At 41.2% G+C, this 15866-nt stretch overlaps 1 protein-coding gene across 1 annotated transcript in view; it reads left to right on the forward strand.

The window, feature by feature from the left end:
- MYOM2 (myomesin 2) overlaps positions 1-15866 on the forward strand; it is a 103570-nt gene that overhangs the window by 17382 nt on the left and 70322 nt on the right. The window contains exons 4-6 of the mRNA XM_042446093.1: positions 3144-3316; positions 3503-3660; positions 5075-5167. Coding sequence (XP_042302027.1) covers positions 3144-3316; positions 3503-3660; positions 5075-5167 — 424 coding nt within the window. The remainder of the gene's footprint in view (positions 1-3143; positions 3317-3502; positions 3661-5074; positions 5168-15866) is intronic.

Here is a 15866-nt window from a genome sequence, read left to right on the forward strand (position 1 = left end):
TAAGTTATCTCTGTTTTTGTCAGCCATACCACAGCAATACATCAGTGTCTATTAGGATCTGATCAGTGATACCAAACCATAGAATGTCAAAAATAAAGAGGGAGAAATTATTGGAGTTCTGTGTCCTGTCTCTTCAGGAGACCACATGATTCTTTCAGATTAGGGCCCATGACTGAGGTTGCTGGATGCCACTCTCCCTAGTATAATTCAGAAATACCTTGAATATGCCGTACTATTTTCCCTGAGATCTGAACTAAGTCTTGGCATTTGAGAAATCTTAAATGGTATTTTCGATGCCTAATATATGAGCCGCTGGGGTTTAAAGACATTCCTGACCATTTGTGCAGGCTTGTCACTTTAGAAGCTGGGTACTAATCTGGTCATTCTACCTTCCTGCTGAAAACAGATGTATTTTACTTGAGTCACTGGGCATTCTCCTCCACTTCATCTTTCTCATTTTAATTTTGAAAAATTCTTCTTAATTATGATACAGAGACAGTCCAATGTCTTTCCCTACAGAGAAGGTCTTTGTAGGTCTTTCCCTACAGAGATGGTCTCTGTACATCAGAGATCCTGACATAAAGTGTGATGTTTAACTCAGGTGGGAGATTTTGAGCATTGCCAAGGATAGCATAGTAAGACACCAACAAATGTAACATTTTGGAAAGGTTTTATATGTAAATCCTATTGAAATACTCCTTTTAGTTATATTTGCATGGAGGAACTTCTCATTGGATATTGCCCTATATGAAGTAGATGTATATCCATGCATTGAACAAAAAATTGGATTCAGGTGGCACAGTATTTGCACATAATCCCCTGTGGAGAATAGCAGTTTTTTTGCTAGTGTGAGCCAGGCAACTGGGCTTTTTTGACACTGCAAGTATTGATATGATTGTTTCTGTGAGCAAATTTCCTTTAAGCCAATAAAAGCATTCCTTTGCCCCAAGTCTGGGGACTTCTCTACATGTTAATGTTTAATTTTATTTTAGCGGCATTGTTAACTACTGCATCAGCAATTCTCCCTTTCCTCCTTTTACAAGTTGATCTGTACTGGGACAGAGAAACTTCATCCCTCTCAATGTTGATGAATCCCTTCATACTTGGCTCCAACTAGGCTATCTGGAGATGATGAGAACTGGGTTGATTAATATCTGGAGGGACACAGGTTCCCTAGTCCTGGTCTAAGTCAAGCAGTGTGACCAAAAACAGTTTTGCAGGCAAGATGGAGGTCACAGGCTTCTACTTTTATACCTGAAAGCACCACTCAGCACATATCTGAATGCTAGAATGTAGAGTCTGAGGATCTTTTTTGATAGAAATTCCCCAATGGCGGTATCTCTTGGTGATGCTTTAGCTGGAGGTCCTGCACTGAGCAGGGGATTGGATTAAATGACCCATGAGACCCCTTCCAACTCTATGATTATATGTGCTGTCCTTTAGAAGAAGGTCTTAAGGGTACACATAGGTTGAAATGCATGAGGCTTTTCTGCTAACAGAACAACCATCTCTTGGGGATGGTTTAAAGGCTGTTTAGTATGTAGGTATAGCTCTGTTTCTCCACAAACTGATAGTTAAGAATGCCCACTACAGAGTCACAGCAAGCTGTACTATATAAGCCAGCCTGCCCAGGATCTCTTGAAGGTACACAGAAGGGATCTTTGCATTCTCCCTGCTAACACTGAACAAGATTGTTACTGCTGGATTGTCAGTGTCATGAGGAAAATGACCACCAAAGATCCGATAGCAAGTGTAGTATATTGATAGCAGAGTGTCTGATTCTAGCTGGAGAGAAGTATGTCCAAGTACTCACTTATCCATGTGCTTACTGGGTACCCCCGGGGTTCTTGTGAGCACAACAGGGGATGCAGATGTACACCCCTTGAATATCTTGGCATTAAGGTGTGTTAAAATCCCAACCAGGGACCTTCTATTTGTATCCAACAGCATTTCCAGCATTGTAAGACAGCCTGCCCAGGATCTCTGGAAGGCAACTGGCTGCAGAAATCTGGGTGAATGTCTAAATTTGATAAGCCATTTATAGCAAAGGCATTTAGAAAAAGAGAGACATGCATGTATTTGTTCCTCAAGTTTCTTGCTCCATTATAGAGTGTGTGTATTGTCAAGGTGACAATGTGACACTGCCAAAATCTCTTACAACCTTTTCTTTTTTCTCTGCCACCAATTTGTCATGGTGAGACATTCGAATTTGTGACTCCCTCTAGTGTCTCCTGCACTATAACTCTCTTTTCTTTTCAGTCCTTTGGGTTCCAAATTTTCCCCCAGATTGGCACCAACTATTATTTGAGAGCCACACACCCACTATCTAATGTGTCCCAAACCTAAAAGACTTTTCTCAATGTTGGTAGAGTTTTAAATATATTTTTGAAATCACCCCGGACAGCTGCTTGTTGAAATAAAATAATAGATTTATTTACAAGTCAGGCTGAATACAGTATCTCTTTCAGTGGATGGTGTTCACATTGGATACAGTGTTTAAATACTTTATTTGTTGCACAGTTCCTTTATCTTGTCTTTGTAATTGTTTCCTTATAACTTTATATCCTTTCTGGAAATCTGTGACTTCCTTAGCCACCCTAATTAAACTCTCACACTTGAATTCTCTTAGTTCCAATTGCCACTCAAACATTACCAAAGCCTTTCCCTGGCTGTAATCCCTTGGGATTTTTCTGGACACCATTTACCAAGGACTCTCCCAGTCCTTAACCTGGATACTCAAAAGCCCTATCCAACTGCCTCTCTTAGCAATATACCTCAGCCACTTTGGCTGTTAAAACCCCTCAGGGTCTAATAAACCCCAGACTCTAACTCAAAGCTCTGTCCCTATCTGTCCCTATCTAACTCACTGACACTCATCTCTTCTATTTATACTTGTTCCTGGGACTAGCCCCCACCTTTCCTTGGCTAAGCTCCCATTGTCTTTACCAGGCTCACTCTGATTACATGTTGCCAAAGTTCCAATCTGCCTTTTCTCCACATGTATGTATGTGTATAGCATGTGTATGTAGAATATTCAGAACGCAGAACCGCTATCTCCTTAATGCAGCTAATGTGACTTCACAGCCTTGATTGGCCTGCCATAACTTTTCAGTATCAACATCACAGCTTTAATGCTGGATTAACCCTTTCTGATGTTTTCTTCTGTTCACGCAGGAGTCAGGAGCAAAGGTCCCAGCACTGGAGTGAACAGAGGAGAATCCGGTATGTCAAGAGCTTGGCTTCTTTGGAAGAGGAGCTTCGCACAGCCAAGCTCCTTGCTAGAGAACAACTGGATAAAGTCACCATACAGAGAATGGTACTGTGAGAGTGTCTTCTTCTTTTAGTCCTTCCTTAGCTTGTGGGTTTGCTGAATAGGCCATTAAGAATGTCTTATTCTCCTCCCTTGCTGTTCACATCAGGACAGATTTGTTCCATATCATTTCTGCTTATTTTGATTCTTTCTTCCCTCACCCTCTGTTTGTGTTTCTGCTTCTGCTTCCAGGTACAAGAGAAAATGGCACTGGAAAGGTATTCTGTTGAAGAGAGCATTAGTCGAGCCCCTGAAATTCTGGTACGGCTCCGGTCTCATACTGTTTGGGAAAGAATGTCCGTCAAGCTTTTCTTCACCGTCCAAGGATTTCCCACTCCTGTTGTACAATGGTAAGGCTTTCACCCTCTCCAGGAATCTCAAAATGGTGCTAATCTGCTTTCATTTGGTTGCCTCAGCTCAGCTATTAAGTGTCACATACATAATGACTATGTTAAAACCTCTTTATAATCCTCAAAGACACACTGGATGGGTTCTGTTGACATTGCTGCTAAAGGGAGAAAAGTTTCAGGCTTTGTACTGCAGTATGGACATACACAGGATATTTCAGAACTCAGAATCTGTTTCACATTGTGCTGATTGCTTAGCAGAGAGCAAGGGAAAGATGTGCTACATGTACTTCTTAACAACCTCTGTTTGAATGTTTTACTTCAGTCTACAAATCAGTGGTAGAACCTGCACTGATTTAAATAGAGCAGCATGAAGTTCAATGACTCATATTCCTAGTTGAAAATATGAATCAAATACTGGAAAGTCAACTAGAACTTTTTTGTTCGACGACTGTTAGTTTCCTGAAAACTCCCATGCATGTGTTATTGATCACTTCCCATGTGTCATGGGGCATAGGGAGGTACTGTATACCAAGTGAAACTATTGCTCTGCTTAACCTAGTATAGCAAAGCTTGGAAATGTTCCTTGTTTGTTCTACAACTTCCAGAATCTTCCAGACAGTTTTTCTGCTAGCCCTACTGGCTGTGGGATTATGTGAGCTGTAGTCCAAAACAGTAGCTTTCCCACGTATTTTCTACATTGCTTAACATTATCTATACTGACAGCTAACTTAGGAAGCCTTTCACATTACACAAATACAGTGCTATGCTTCCATTCCTATGGAATGCTGAGATTTGTAGTTTAGGGAGGGGTAATTAGAATTCTCAGCTAGAGAGCTTTGCTGTCTCTCCAAACTACAAACCCCAGGATTCCATTGGCTGTTTTCCTGACTGTTATAGCACTACGACTGTGTAGTTTGAAAGGGCCCCAGATTTCAGAGAGAATTAGAATTGCTGGACAATGGATCTGAGATTTGCTTCATGGAAAGAATGTACCCTGCCATTGAGCCACACACAAGTTCCTCCCTTTCCTGTCACTGTTAAGAACTCTGGTGACTGATTTTGGTAAAAGTGTTCTTAACAGGCAAAAGCCAGTGCTTCGATGAAAGATTTTTCCACGTTGCAGAAATAAAGCAGTTTGACACCACTTTAACTGCCATGACTCAATGCTATGGAATTTTGAGATTTGTAGTTTTGTGAGATATCTAGCCTTTCCAGTGAGAGAGCTCTGGTGTTTGGCCAAATGTATATATTTAATTTTAGACAGACCTTTGCTAAGAAATCTGCATTGTTCCTATAGCATCACTTCTTTATTCATTTATAGATGTTGACAACTTGTGTTGTTCCCCCTTTGTGTCCAAACCACACCAGTTTTTCCATTTTTACTGTTTCAGTTTGTTTTCCATTCATTTGCCAGGTACAAAAATGAAGAACTGATTACTCCTGCAAGCGAGCCTGGAAAGTACAGGATTGAAAGCAAATATGGAGTGCATGTGTTGGAAATAAACAGGTAATTTTGGAGAAACACTACAGGCACAATCTTGTATCTGCCTTTTCAGAAATAATTCCCATTGAATTACTCCTTGGTTAGTGGGTGTGAGACTGCAGACCAAATCATTATGTGAATATGCAAATAACCTCTATAAATTTAATGTACTATCCAGCAACAGACATATCAGGGTTCAAAGGACCTTTTTCATAATGTAAAGAATGTGAGATGACTGTGTACATCCAATCCTACTATGGCTATGTCTGGTAACAATGCCCCATCTCACTGACCACATGTTTAGCCTGCATGAAAAGGAAGCTTTGTCTGTCAACTTATGGTGACCCCTTAACATTTAATAGCTTAGCTAGTTGGTCTCACTCTACCTGTTAGGGCTGGTCCTGGAAGTATCCAGCCAGTCAATCAGGATGCTGATGTCAGAGGTCCAGGGCATCTGCTGGCCAGCAGGAATAGGAAGGAATAAAAAGATGGATGCAATACATAGAAGAGTTATATAAAATAGATGATAAAATCAATGACATGTCAAATGAAGAGCCATATGAGGATGAACCCAAAATTCTAAAAAGTGAGGTATAAGCTGCAGTAAGGGAAATGGCAAAATACAAATCACCAGGAACAGATGATAGCCCAATCAAACTGCTGCAATCCACACTGGCAGAGTCAACTACAGTCCTAACTAATATATGTCGACAGATATGGAAAACAAAATGATGGCAAACAGATTGGAAATGATCAGTATACATCCCCATCCACAAAAAAGGAGACACAAAAAACTGCAGCAACTATAGGACCATAGCACAAATCTCCCATGCAAGTAAAATTATGCTCAAATTTCGCCAACGTAGACTCAACTGTACAGGGAGAGAGAAATCCCAGAGTTCCAACCAGGCTTCAGAAAAGGAACAGGCACTAGGGACCACATTGCAAATATACAGCAGGCCCGCTCTTTATGCGGGGGAATCCGTTCCGGATCCTCCCGCGTAAGGGAAAATTCGCCAATACTCAAGCCCCATAGGAGATAATGGGATGCGTGCATGTGGCGGTGTGTGCACTGTTGTTTACCTCCCCGAGTGGCTTCCGCGTAAGCTGGAATCCATGAAAAATGCATCTGCTCATGGCACGGGTGCACTGTACAATGGCTAATGGAGCACACCAAGGAATTCCAGAAGACAATCAACATGTGCTTTGTAGACTATAGCAAAGCCCTTGACTGCATAGATCATTAAAGGCTATGGAATACCCTTGAAAACATGAAAGTGCCAACACATCTGACAGTCCTGATGAGGAATCTGTACTCAGAACAAGAGGCTACTGTCAGAACAGAACACGGAGAAACAGAGTGGGTCCATATTGGCAAAGGGGCAGACAAGGCTGCATCTTATCCCCCTACCTGTTCGACTTGTATTGTAAGAAAAGCAAGACTGGACATAGAAGAAGTCGGAGTGAAAATAGGAGGAAGGAATATCAAAAATCTCAGATATTCAAATGACACCATAATACTAGCAGAAAACCTCCCAGACCTGGAACAACTACTAAGGAAGATCAAGGAAGAAAGTGCAAAAGCAGACTTACTGTTGAACATAAAGAAAACAAGAAATAATGACCACGGAGAATCTGCACAAATTTAATCTAAACAATGAAGAAATAGCAATAGTAAAATAATTCTCATATTTGGGATCGAACATTGATAGAAATGGGGACTGCAGCCATGAAATCAAACGAAGGTTAAGAATGGGGAGAGTGGCTATGAAAGAACTAGAAAAGATCCCAAAATGCAAAGATAGATAACTGAGCACAAAAGTTAGAATCATACAAGCCATTGTATTCTCTATTACCATGCATGGATGTGAGAGCTGGACAGTTAAGAAAGAAGATAGGAAGAAAATGTATTCATTTGAGATATAGTGCTGGAGAAGAGTTCTGAGGATGCTGTGAACAGCCAAAAAGAAAAATAAATGGGTCCTAGGGCAAGTCAAGCCAGAAATCTCCCTGGAAGCCAAGATGACAAAATTTAGGCTGTTGTACTTCAGATACATCACAAGAAGGCACAACTCACTGGGGAAAAAAACAACAATAAATGCTAAGAAATGTGGAGGGAAGTAGAAAGAGACAAAATCCGCATGCTAGATGGATGGACTCTATTATGGGTATGAGTTTGCAGGAACTAAGCAGAGTAGTGGAGGAGGTTTTGGAGATGTCTCATCCACAGGGCAGTTAACCACAACAAGGAATAGGAGCAGTTTTGCTAAACTGAGGACAATTAAATAATTTAAAGAAAGGTAGGAACTAATATTCTGCAGAAATCCATGCCCATATGCCCCTTTACAGCAGGGTGCAAAATGCAGAACTCCATTTGTTGCTAAACTGCAGCTCCTAGCACTCTTCACGTTTGCTTCAACAAAGCTGCCCACCCCTGTTGTAGCATGACTATTAGGGCAAAAGAAAAGAAAAAAAGGCAGTGTATAAATGAGAAAAGATCCTCTACTACAATTTAGATAGTGTTTCCCAACCTGTGCTCTGAGGAGCCCTTAGGGCTCAGTGGGCACTTCACAGGTTCTCTGTGGCCGCTCCAGGAAAATGAAGGAAATAAAAATTGAATGAAATTAAAGAATAAGAATACAGTCACCCTCCATTTGTGCAGACTTTGAATCTGTGTCCCTTGTTTACTTGCAAGGGGCCAACGGAGAGACTTAAAATGGGGAGGGTGCCTGTGGGGGCGAGCCACCATTCAAGCCAATAGGGCTTGAATATCGGCGGATTTCCATTGTGGCGGGGGGGGGGGTCCAGAACGGATCCCCCACAAGAACAGTGGGGTGACTTTCTTATATATACTCCTAAATACCATTAACTTCTAAGACATAGGGTAGGCTTCTTAGGGGCTCCGCCATAGAAATAAGGGCTCAGTGAGTCAAAAAGACTGGTAAGCCCTGCTTTAGGACAACATAATAGTTAAAGCAAGAGAAGAGTGATGCATGACCTTCCATATTGTTGGACTGCAACTCCCAGCATTTTTCACCATTGATAATGCTGGTGAGGGCGGATGGAAATTGTGTAGGCCCACACTTTGTCTACCCATGCTGTATAGTCTGCAGGGCTCACACTGGCACTCATGCATACACTCCCTTCCTCCTACCCCACCTAGAATATTATTTAATTAAATTAGCCACTGGTTCTATGCCAGCTACTTGATACATATTTGTGTAAAATAAACTTGTGCAATTGACTGCAATGAGAAATTCTGTGAGTCTCTCTGCTGTTAAACACAAATGTTTATGTCCTTATTTATCCATCCTGATAATGAGTATGACCTCTAGTGAACTAATGGTAGCATTCCAAATCCTTTGACTATTTTGTTCTTACAATAACCCTTTGAGGCAAAGTGTGTGTACTGAGTATGCCTCTCTCAGTGGGACCATCACCTTTCCAGGTGCTGTTCCCACAACCTCATCTAGCATGGGTTTTGGTATCAATAGGACCTCCCTTCCTGTTGTCGGGAGGGGAATATTTATGGTCACACAGAGAAAAGCCATAAATCTCTCTGTGTTATAGTTCCTATAGTCCCTATGATGTACATTTTAATAATCCTGCAGAGAATATGACATGATACCCATTTGGCCCAGGGAACCAGCATGACATAATGATCTGAGCGTTAGAATATGACATGGGAGACCAGGGTCTGAATCCTCACTCAGCTATGGAGACCCACTGGGTGACCTTAGGCAAGTCACAATCTCACAGCCTCAGAGGAAGATAAAGGCAAACTTCCCTATGAACAAATGTTGCCAAGAAAGTCCCATGATAGGTTTGCATTAAAGTCTCCATAACTTGTAAATGACTTGAAGGCATACAACATATAGTTAGGCCCTATATAATAAACCATCTGGGAAGGAGTGGGATAATACAGTCTGTCCTTCCCTTACGCGGGGATCTGTTCCGGATCCCGCTGCGTAAGGCGAATTCCACCTATGCTCGAGCCCCATTGGAAACAATGGGGCTCGTGCGCGGCGATGTGGCGGTGCAGGCGCGTATGCTCAAGGCCGCGTATGGCGCGGGCGCGCTGTATGTTTCTCTTTTCTTGATCAAAAGTACCATCTCCTATGAAGCTGCTAATTTCACTTAAAGAAGACATGTGGGTATACGCATGTCCTTCAGTTGGGACCCCAGAATTACTTTTGCAACAATTTCAAGAGAATGGAACTCAGATTGTGAATTTTCATCACCTCTTCTGCTTTGGCTTTTGCTTATTTTAGTACTGGAAATTAAGTGGATTCTATTGAAATTAGTTGTTTTACAAATTCAGATGAATATGGTTTGCTGAATTACATTTTCTAAATGATAAGATTTCTGTCTTACTGATGAACCTCCAATGTTTGTGCAAGATCTATATGTACATTATACCAAACTCCCCTAATTTGGATTTCAAATCCCATGTTTTCTTGAGGCCTGGAGATGGCCTTGGTGTGGAGAAGTAAGTATTTGATCATTCCATTGCAGTTATAAATACTAAAAAGATTCAAATATCTTTAGTGTTAATTTTTGGGGTTACAGAACAGTTAGGATTCTCTGCCTATTTCAGTATTCTTCTCAGCTGTTCATGCCAATATGCTGAGTTTCAAGTCATCTGATATGTGGCTACTTAAAGCAGCTTAGGAATTTCTTGGCTGTCATCTTAGCAGTCCTCTGAAGCTTATGCAGAGAACTTTTCCTTCTGATGCAAGTGTGACATTTATTCCTATGAATATACTGGGTGCTCCCTGGCTCCAGTGGAAAAATTCTTGAGGAGCCAAAGATGTGGCATCACCCAATCATTTTAAAGTTGCAATTGAATACACTTTCATCTCTCCATTTGCTTGTCTCAGAGGACTCTTGCATCTTTTAAAAAATCTAGAAGTTTTCCCTTTGGGATTACTCATTTTGAACTTTAAAAAATTCAGCCAACATCTCTCCCATGCTTTTATTTACTTTTGAAATTGGCCATCAAAATCCTGATCTACTAAATCCTGTTTTGCATGTAATTCTTCTTCAGTGCTCAGTATTTATCTTAGTTCCATTCTAATATTGTTTTTAAAGCTCAGCATTAAGATTCTATATTATTAGTTTCTCTCTAACCTCTTTTACACATTACCGTGTGGTTTTCACTGTATTATCTATCATGGTAATACCTCAGCAATGGCATAAGATCCAGAAATATCAGGGATTGGTTCCTCTGACACAAAACTACATCAAGGTCCATACTGTAGTAATTTCCTTATTAAGCCAACCAAATAGGAAGAATGATATCAGCATCAGCTTTCAAAACCAGGCAAAGATGTTTTTTAAAAAGTATACATGGAAGGGGGAAAAGCTATGGGTATTAAGAGTCTGGTATTATGTCTGTTGTCTTCAGATAATAGGAAAGAGTCCTCAAACTATGAAATTCAAATATTCATCTCCAGTCCTCATGATGTAAATTTTCATCTCCATCCCTAACAATATAAAAAGTACTTAAAGAACTCAGGACAAAGCAGACAGCCTGGAAGAAGTGCTCTCTGGCTGCGCTGGTCTCAATTGCTCTGGGAACATGGTGACCTGATGGCTCACTCCCAAAGTGGGCTGCTGGCAGGAGCGGATTAAATCTGCTTCTTTTGCTAGAGGCCTCAGTGGCTCTGAAGTGGCTTTCAGGCACTTTGGGGATGTGCGTTGTCTAAATGCCATGGCCCCAAAGTGGCCGGAAGTTGCTCTATTTAGCCCATCTGTTTTGGCCTCACTGTCTCATCCTACAAAGAACCCTATGAGTTTCACACTGGATTAAAGATGTAATTGTGCTGTGACAATGAGGAGCGGACACCATCATATAGATTATAAAATGGCCACAACTTTATTGCAATATAAAGGGGTCATAAATCAATCAAAAGGCCATCGTAAATCAATCATATTGCCATCATAAATCATTCATAATGTCATCATAACTAAATCATAATACCATCATATATCAATCATAATGACATTCTAAATCATCCATAATGTTGTTATAAATCCATCAAATGTTATCATAAATAAATCATAAAATCATAAATAAATCATAACTGCCTTGTAAATTAATCAAAGTCAATAAATGTACATTCAGGTAGAGGGAATATCTGCAAGTTGTGACAAAGCAGCATATGTGAGATAGATGTAAGTACCTGTACACCCTAGTACCACAAGGCTCCATGTATTAACTATGAGTATCTCGAGTAGGCAATAACATTGGATAGCTAGCCATACACAGAACAGTTAGAGAGTAGCTAAAAGTGAAAGCCCAAGGATAACAAAACTATATATGTTCCAAACTCAATATCCCCTGAGAAGGTGAAAAACCCAAGCTCCAATACAATGGAAAAATTCCATCCCAGCCCCTCAAGGCAACCAGGTGACGTCTAGGGATATGGTGCCCACTCCATAACACAATATAGGGAGGGTGGGTGATTTGTGAGGATGTCTCAGTCACCAGTGGCTGTGGGCCACATGTGCAGGCATATATCCCTGACAGTTCTCACAGCTAACATTGTGAGAGCTCTATGTCCCACGATATTTTGCACGAGGTTTGGGGCGAGATCTTTCCCCCTCCTCCAACAAAACACTGCGGTGGCAGCTGCCATCCCAGGACTTTGTTCACTATCACTCCGAGCCTCTCAGAGTAACAGCTAGGTGACCATGGTGCTGGCCCCTCTATAGTAATATCAAGTACATTTCTATACTGCTTATCAGTGCACTTAAACACTCCCCAAGCAGTTGACAATGTGTAAGCTAACTGCCCCCAACAAGCTGGGTACTCATTTTAGTGACCTCAGAAGGATGCCAGGCTGAGTCAACCTTGAGCCCCTGGCTGGTATTGAACTCACAACCTCGTGTTTTGTGAATGAGTGGCTGCAGTATCGTCATTTAACCCCTGTGCCACCAGGGCTCTATGAAAGCCCAGTGCAAATGAGACCCCTCTGTCAAGCGTTGGAGTGAGTCTTCTTCGCTAAGTTTCTTCTAGAAGGAAGGAATGAGTATTTTTTTTTTTTAATAAAAAGTCTCCCTACTGTGAGAAAGATTCTGAAAATGATGTGGTTTTGGAGCTTATTCACAATTTGGGGCTTATGCTGTGTAAAATTTGCACATGTTTGTTTTACATAGAAAACATTTTTATGTGTGCAGGAAAATGCTGTTTTCTGCACAAAACAATCACATGTGAATTGTGGACAGAATCACTCCTGAACTGTGAAGATTCTCTTCAGTCCAGGATTCTTCTCGTTTTTTAACAGGTTTTTGGTTAGTCTGAAATCAATACCAGGAAAGATTCTAGAGCAGATCATTAAACAGAGAATATGTGAACATCTAGAAGGCCCATAATCACAAAAAGTCAACATGGGTTTCAGAGAAAGAAGTCATGCCAGACAAATCTAATCTCTTTCTTTGATAAAATTACCAGCTTGGTAGATGAAGGGAATGCTGTGGATATAGTATATCTTGATTTCAGTAAGGCCTTAGACAAAGTTCCCCATGACATTCTTGCAAACAAGCTTGTAAAATGTGGGCTGGACAAGGCAACTGTTAAGTGGATTTGTAACTGGTTGACCGGACGAACCCAAAGGGTGCTCTACAATGGCACCTTTTCATCCTGGAGAGAAGTGACCAGTGGAGTCCCACAGAGCTCTGTCCTGGGCCCATTACTGTTCAACATCTTTATCAATGACTTGGAGGAAAAAATTGGGGGAATACTTATCAAATTTGCAGATGACACCAAATTAGGAGGAATAGCTAATACTCCAGAGGACAGGATCAAAATTCAAAATGACCTGAATAGACTAGAAAGCTGGGCCACAGCTAACAGAATGAACTTCAACAGGGAGAAATGTAAGGTGCTGCACTTAGGGCGAAAAAATGAAATGCACAGATATAGGATGGGGGACGCCTGGCTTAAGGAGACAACATGTGAAAGGGATCTAGGAGCCCAAGTAGACCACAAGTTGAACATGAGTCAACAGTGCGATGCGGCAGCTAACAAGGCCAATGCGATTTTAGGCTGCATCAATAGAAATATAGTGTCTAGATCAAGGGAAGAAATAGTGCCACTATATTCTGCTCTGGTCAGGCCCCACCTGGAATATTGTTTCCAGTTCTGGGCGCCACAATTCAAAAAGGACATTGAGAAACTGGAGCGTGTCCAAAGGAGGGCGACTAAAATGTGAAAGGTCTGGAAAACATGCCCTATGAGGAACGCCTTAGGGAGCTGGGTATGTTTAGCCTGGAGAAAAGAAGGTTAAGAGGTGATATGATAGCTTTATTTAAATATTTGAAGGAATGTCATATTGAGGAGGGAGCAAGCTTGTTTTCTGCTGCTCCGAAGACTAGGACCCGGAGCAATGGATGCAAGCTGCAGGAAAAGAGATTCCACCTCAACATTAGGAGGAATTTCCTGACAGTAAGGGCTGTTCGACAGTGGAACACACTTCCTAGCAGTGTAGTGGAGTCTCCCTCCTTGGAGGTCTTCAAACGGAGGCTGGATGGCCATCTGTCGGGGATGCTTTGATCTGGATTTCCTGCATGGCAGGAGGTTGGACTGGATTGCCCTTGTGGTCTCTTCCAACTCTACGATTCTATGTTTCTATGATTCTATGAATAATTTTGAATATTTGTTTGATCCCTATGTATGTACAGATAGACTAAGGTTTCTGGGTTTGGTTTGTATTGCCAAATGAAGAATACATTGCTTTGCTTTTATTTCCTTCTTGTGAATAACTATGGGAGGTAGGGGGGTCAGTCTTGACTCCATATTCACCTGTAGTTTACCCCCATGTATCTGGGTTTACTGGTAGTTACATATCAGGACTATTTGCGATAGGTACTCCTGGTCCAGGGAAGGAGATTTACCAACCAGTCCTGGATGGGGTCACACTTCCTCTAAAGGATGAAGTTTGCAGTTTGGGAGTACTCCTGGACTCATGTGTACAGCTGTCATCTCAGGTGGAGGCAATGGCCAGGAGTACTTGGTACCAACTTCGGTTGATGCGCCAACTGTGTCCCTACCTGGCCCAGAGGGACCTTGAAGCAGTAATACTGGTTTACATGGGGCTACATTTGTACCATGTTCGGAAGCTTCAATTGATCCAAAACGCTGCAGCCAGATTGGTCACAGGGACATCAAGATTTGATCATATTACTCCAATATTAAAATATCTTCATTGGCTGCCAATCAGCTTCTGGGCACAATACAAAGTGTTGGTTATTACCTTTAAAGCCCTACATGGCTTGGGCCCGAGTTATTTAAGGGAACGCCTCTCTCTACACAGTCTGCCCCGCACTCTTACAACATCAGAGAGGAAACTATTGGAACATATGAAAACTAGACTAACTACAATTTTCCATAAAGCATTTACAGCCGCAGCCCCTAAATTATGGAACAACTTACCGGATGAGATCTATCTCATTACTACCTTAGAAGCCTTTAAAAGGGCACTTAAGATGGATCTCTTCCAGCAGGCCTATCCACCTGACCTTTTATAGCTGATTCCCACTCTGATCTGATAGCATGGAAAATTGATGACGATTTGGCCTTTTTAGTGATTGGTAGTAATATTGCTGTTGTTTTATTGACCGTATTTTTAGATAATATTGTATTTTGTATTGTATTGTGCTATTTATTCTTTGCTTTAATCCTGCCTCAATCTACAGGGAGAGGCAGGAAATACAAATAAAATTTATAATAATAATAATTATTATTTTCAGGTAATTGGCACTTGCGCTGTTAAACATGCGATTTCAAGGTTTGGGAGGTATTTAGGAAAATGGAAGACAAACTGCCACATTCATGGGAGGTTTGGGGGAATGTAAGGCTATTTTCAATCAAAATAAGTCAATTGAATGTCCCTTTCCCTTCCCCATTACATTTTTGGGAAGCTCAGGGGGCTTTGGAAATTTTGCAGCTTCAGGGATGCAAAAGTGGGGCTTGGGCAACACTTTCCCAACCTCTTCTTCGCTGTTTTGTGTGGATTGCCACCAAAACTTGGTGGGATAGTTTTTGGAGCTGTCTTGGGGAGATACATGGGCTCAGGCTTGCAAAAATGGTTTGGGAAGGCATATGATTCCCACCATATCCCTATATGCATTAGTCATGCATGTCAAAAACTCATGTTGAAATATGGGCTATGTGGACATAGTTTCCCTACTCTTTGTGTGCCTATTTTGTAGTGAAAAATGTACTTTATCTTTCTTCCCTTCCTTGTCATATGATATGTGTCAACAACCTTGCTATGTGTGGGCTCTTCCCCCTTATCAGAAAGGCTGTTGATTTTTCACAGAGTGGTTGGTGTTCCTAGAGCTCCACAGCAGGACTGAGCAGGAGGAGGCAATGAAACAAACACAATGCCCATGAAATAGGAGTCCAAAGGAGTTTGACTACCAGTTGTTTAACAACAGGCATAGCAAAGGGGACTCTCACCTTCTTGCTACATAAGACTGCTAGGAAATAGTAATTTAAGTCAGTCATTTTTAAGTTTGCAGAAGACAGGAAATAGTTTTGAGTAAAATTTGTGATTTAAAAATTCCCTGTTAGTAATGCTCTTTTAACAGAAGTCAGCAGAAATCCCATCTTTATATTTATTATTTAGCTGCTTTGAGTTCCATCAGAAAGAGAATGTGATTTGCTTTTTTAAACAAATAAAACAAATGAAGAACCCAGGGCATCCGCAGCACAATT

Source organism: Sceloporus undulatus, chromosome 1 (assembly GCF_019175285.1).
Source record: "Sceloporus undulatus isolate JIND9_A2432 ecotype Alabama chromosome 1, SceUnd_v1.1, whole genome shotgun sequence".
In the NCBI taxonomy this organism is placed as follows: domain Eukaryota; kingdom Metazoa; phylum Chordata; class Lepidosauria; order Squamata; family Phrynosomatidae; genus Sceloporus; species Sceloporus undulatus.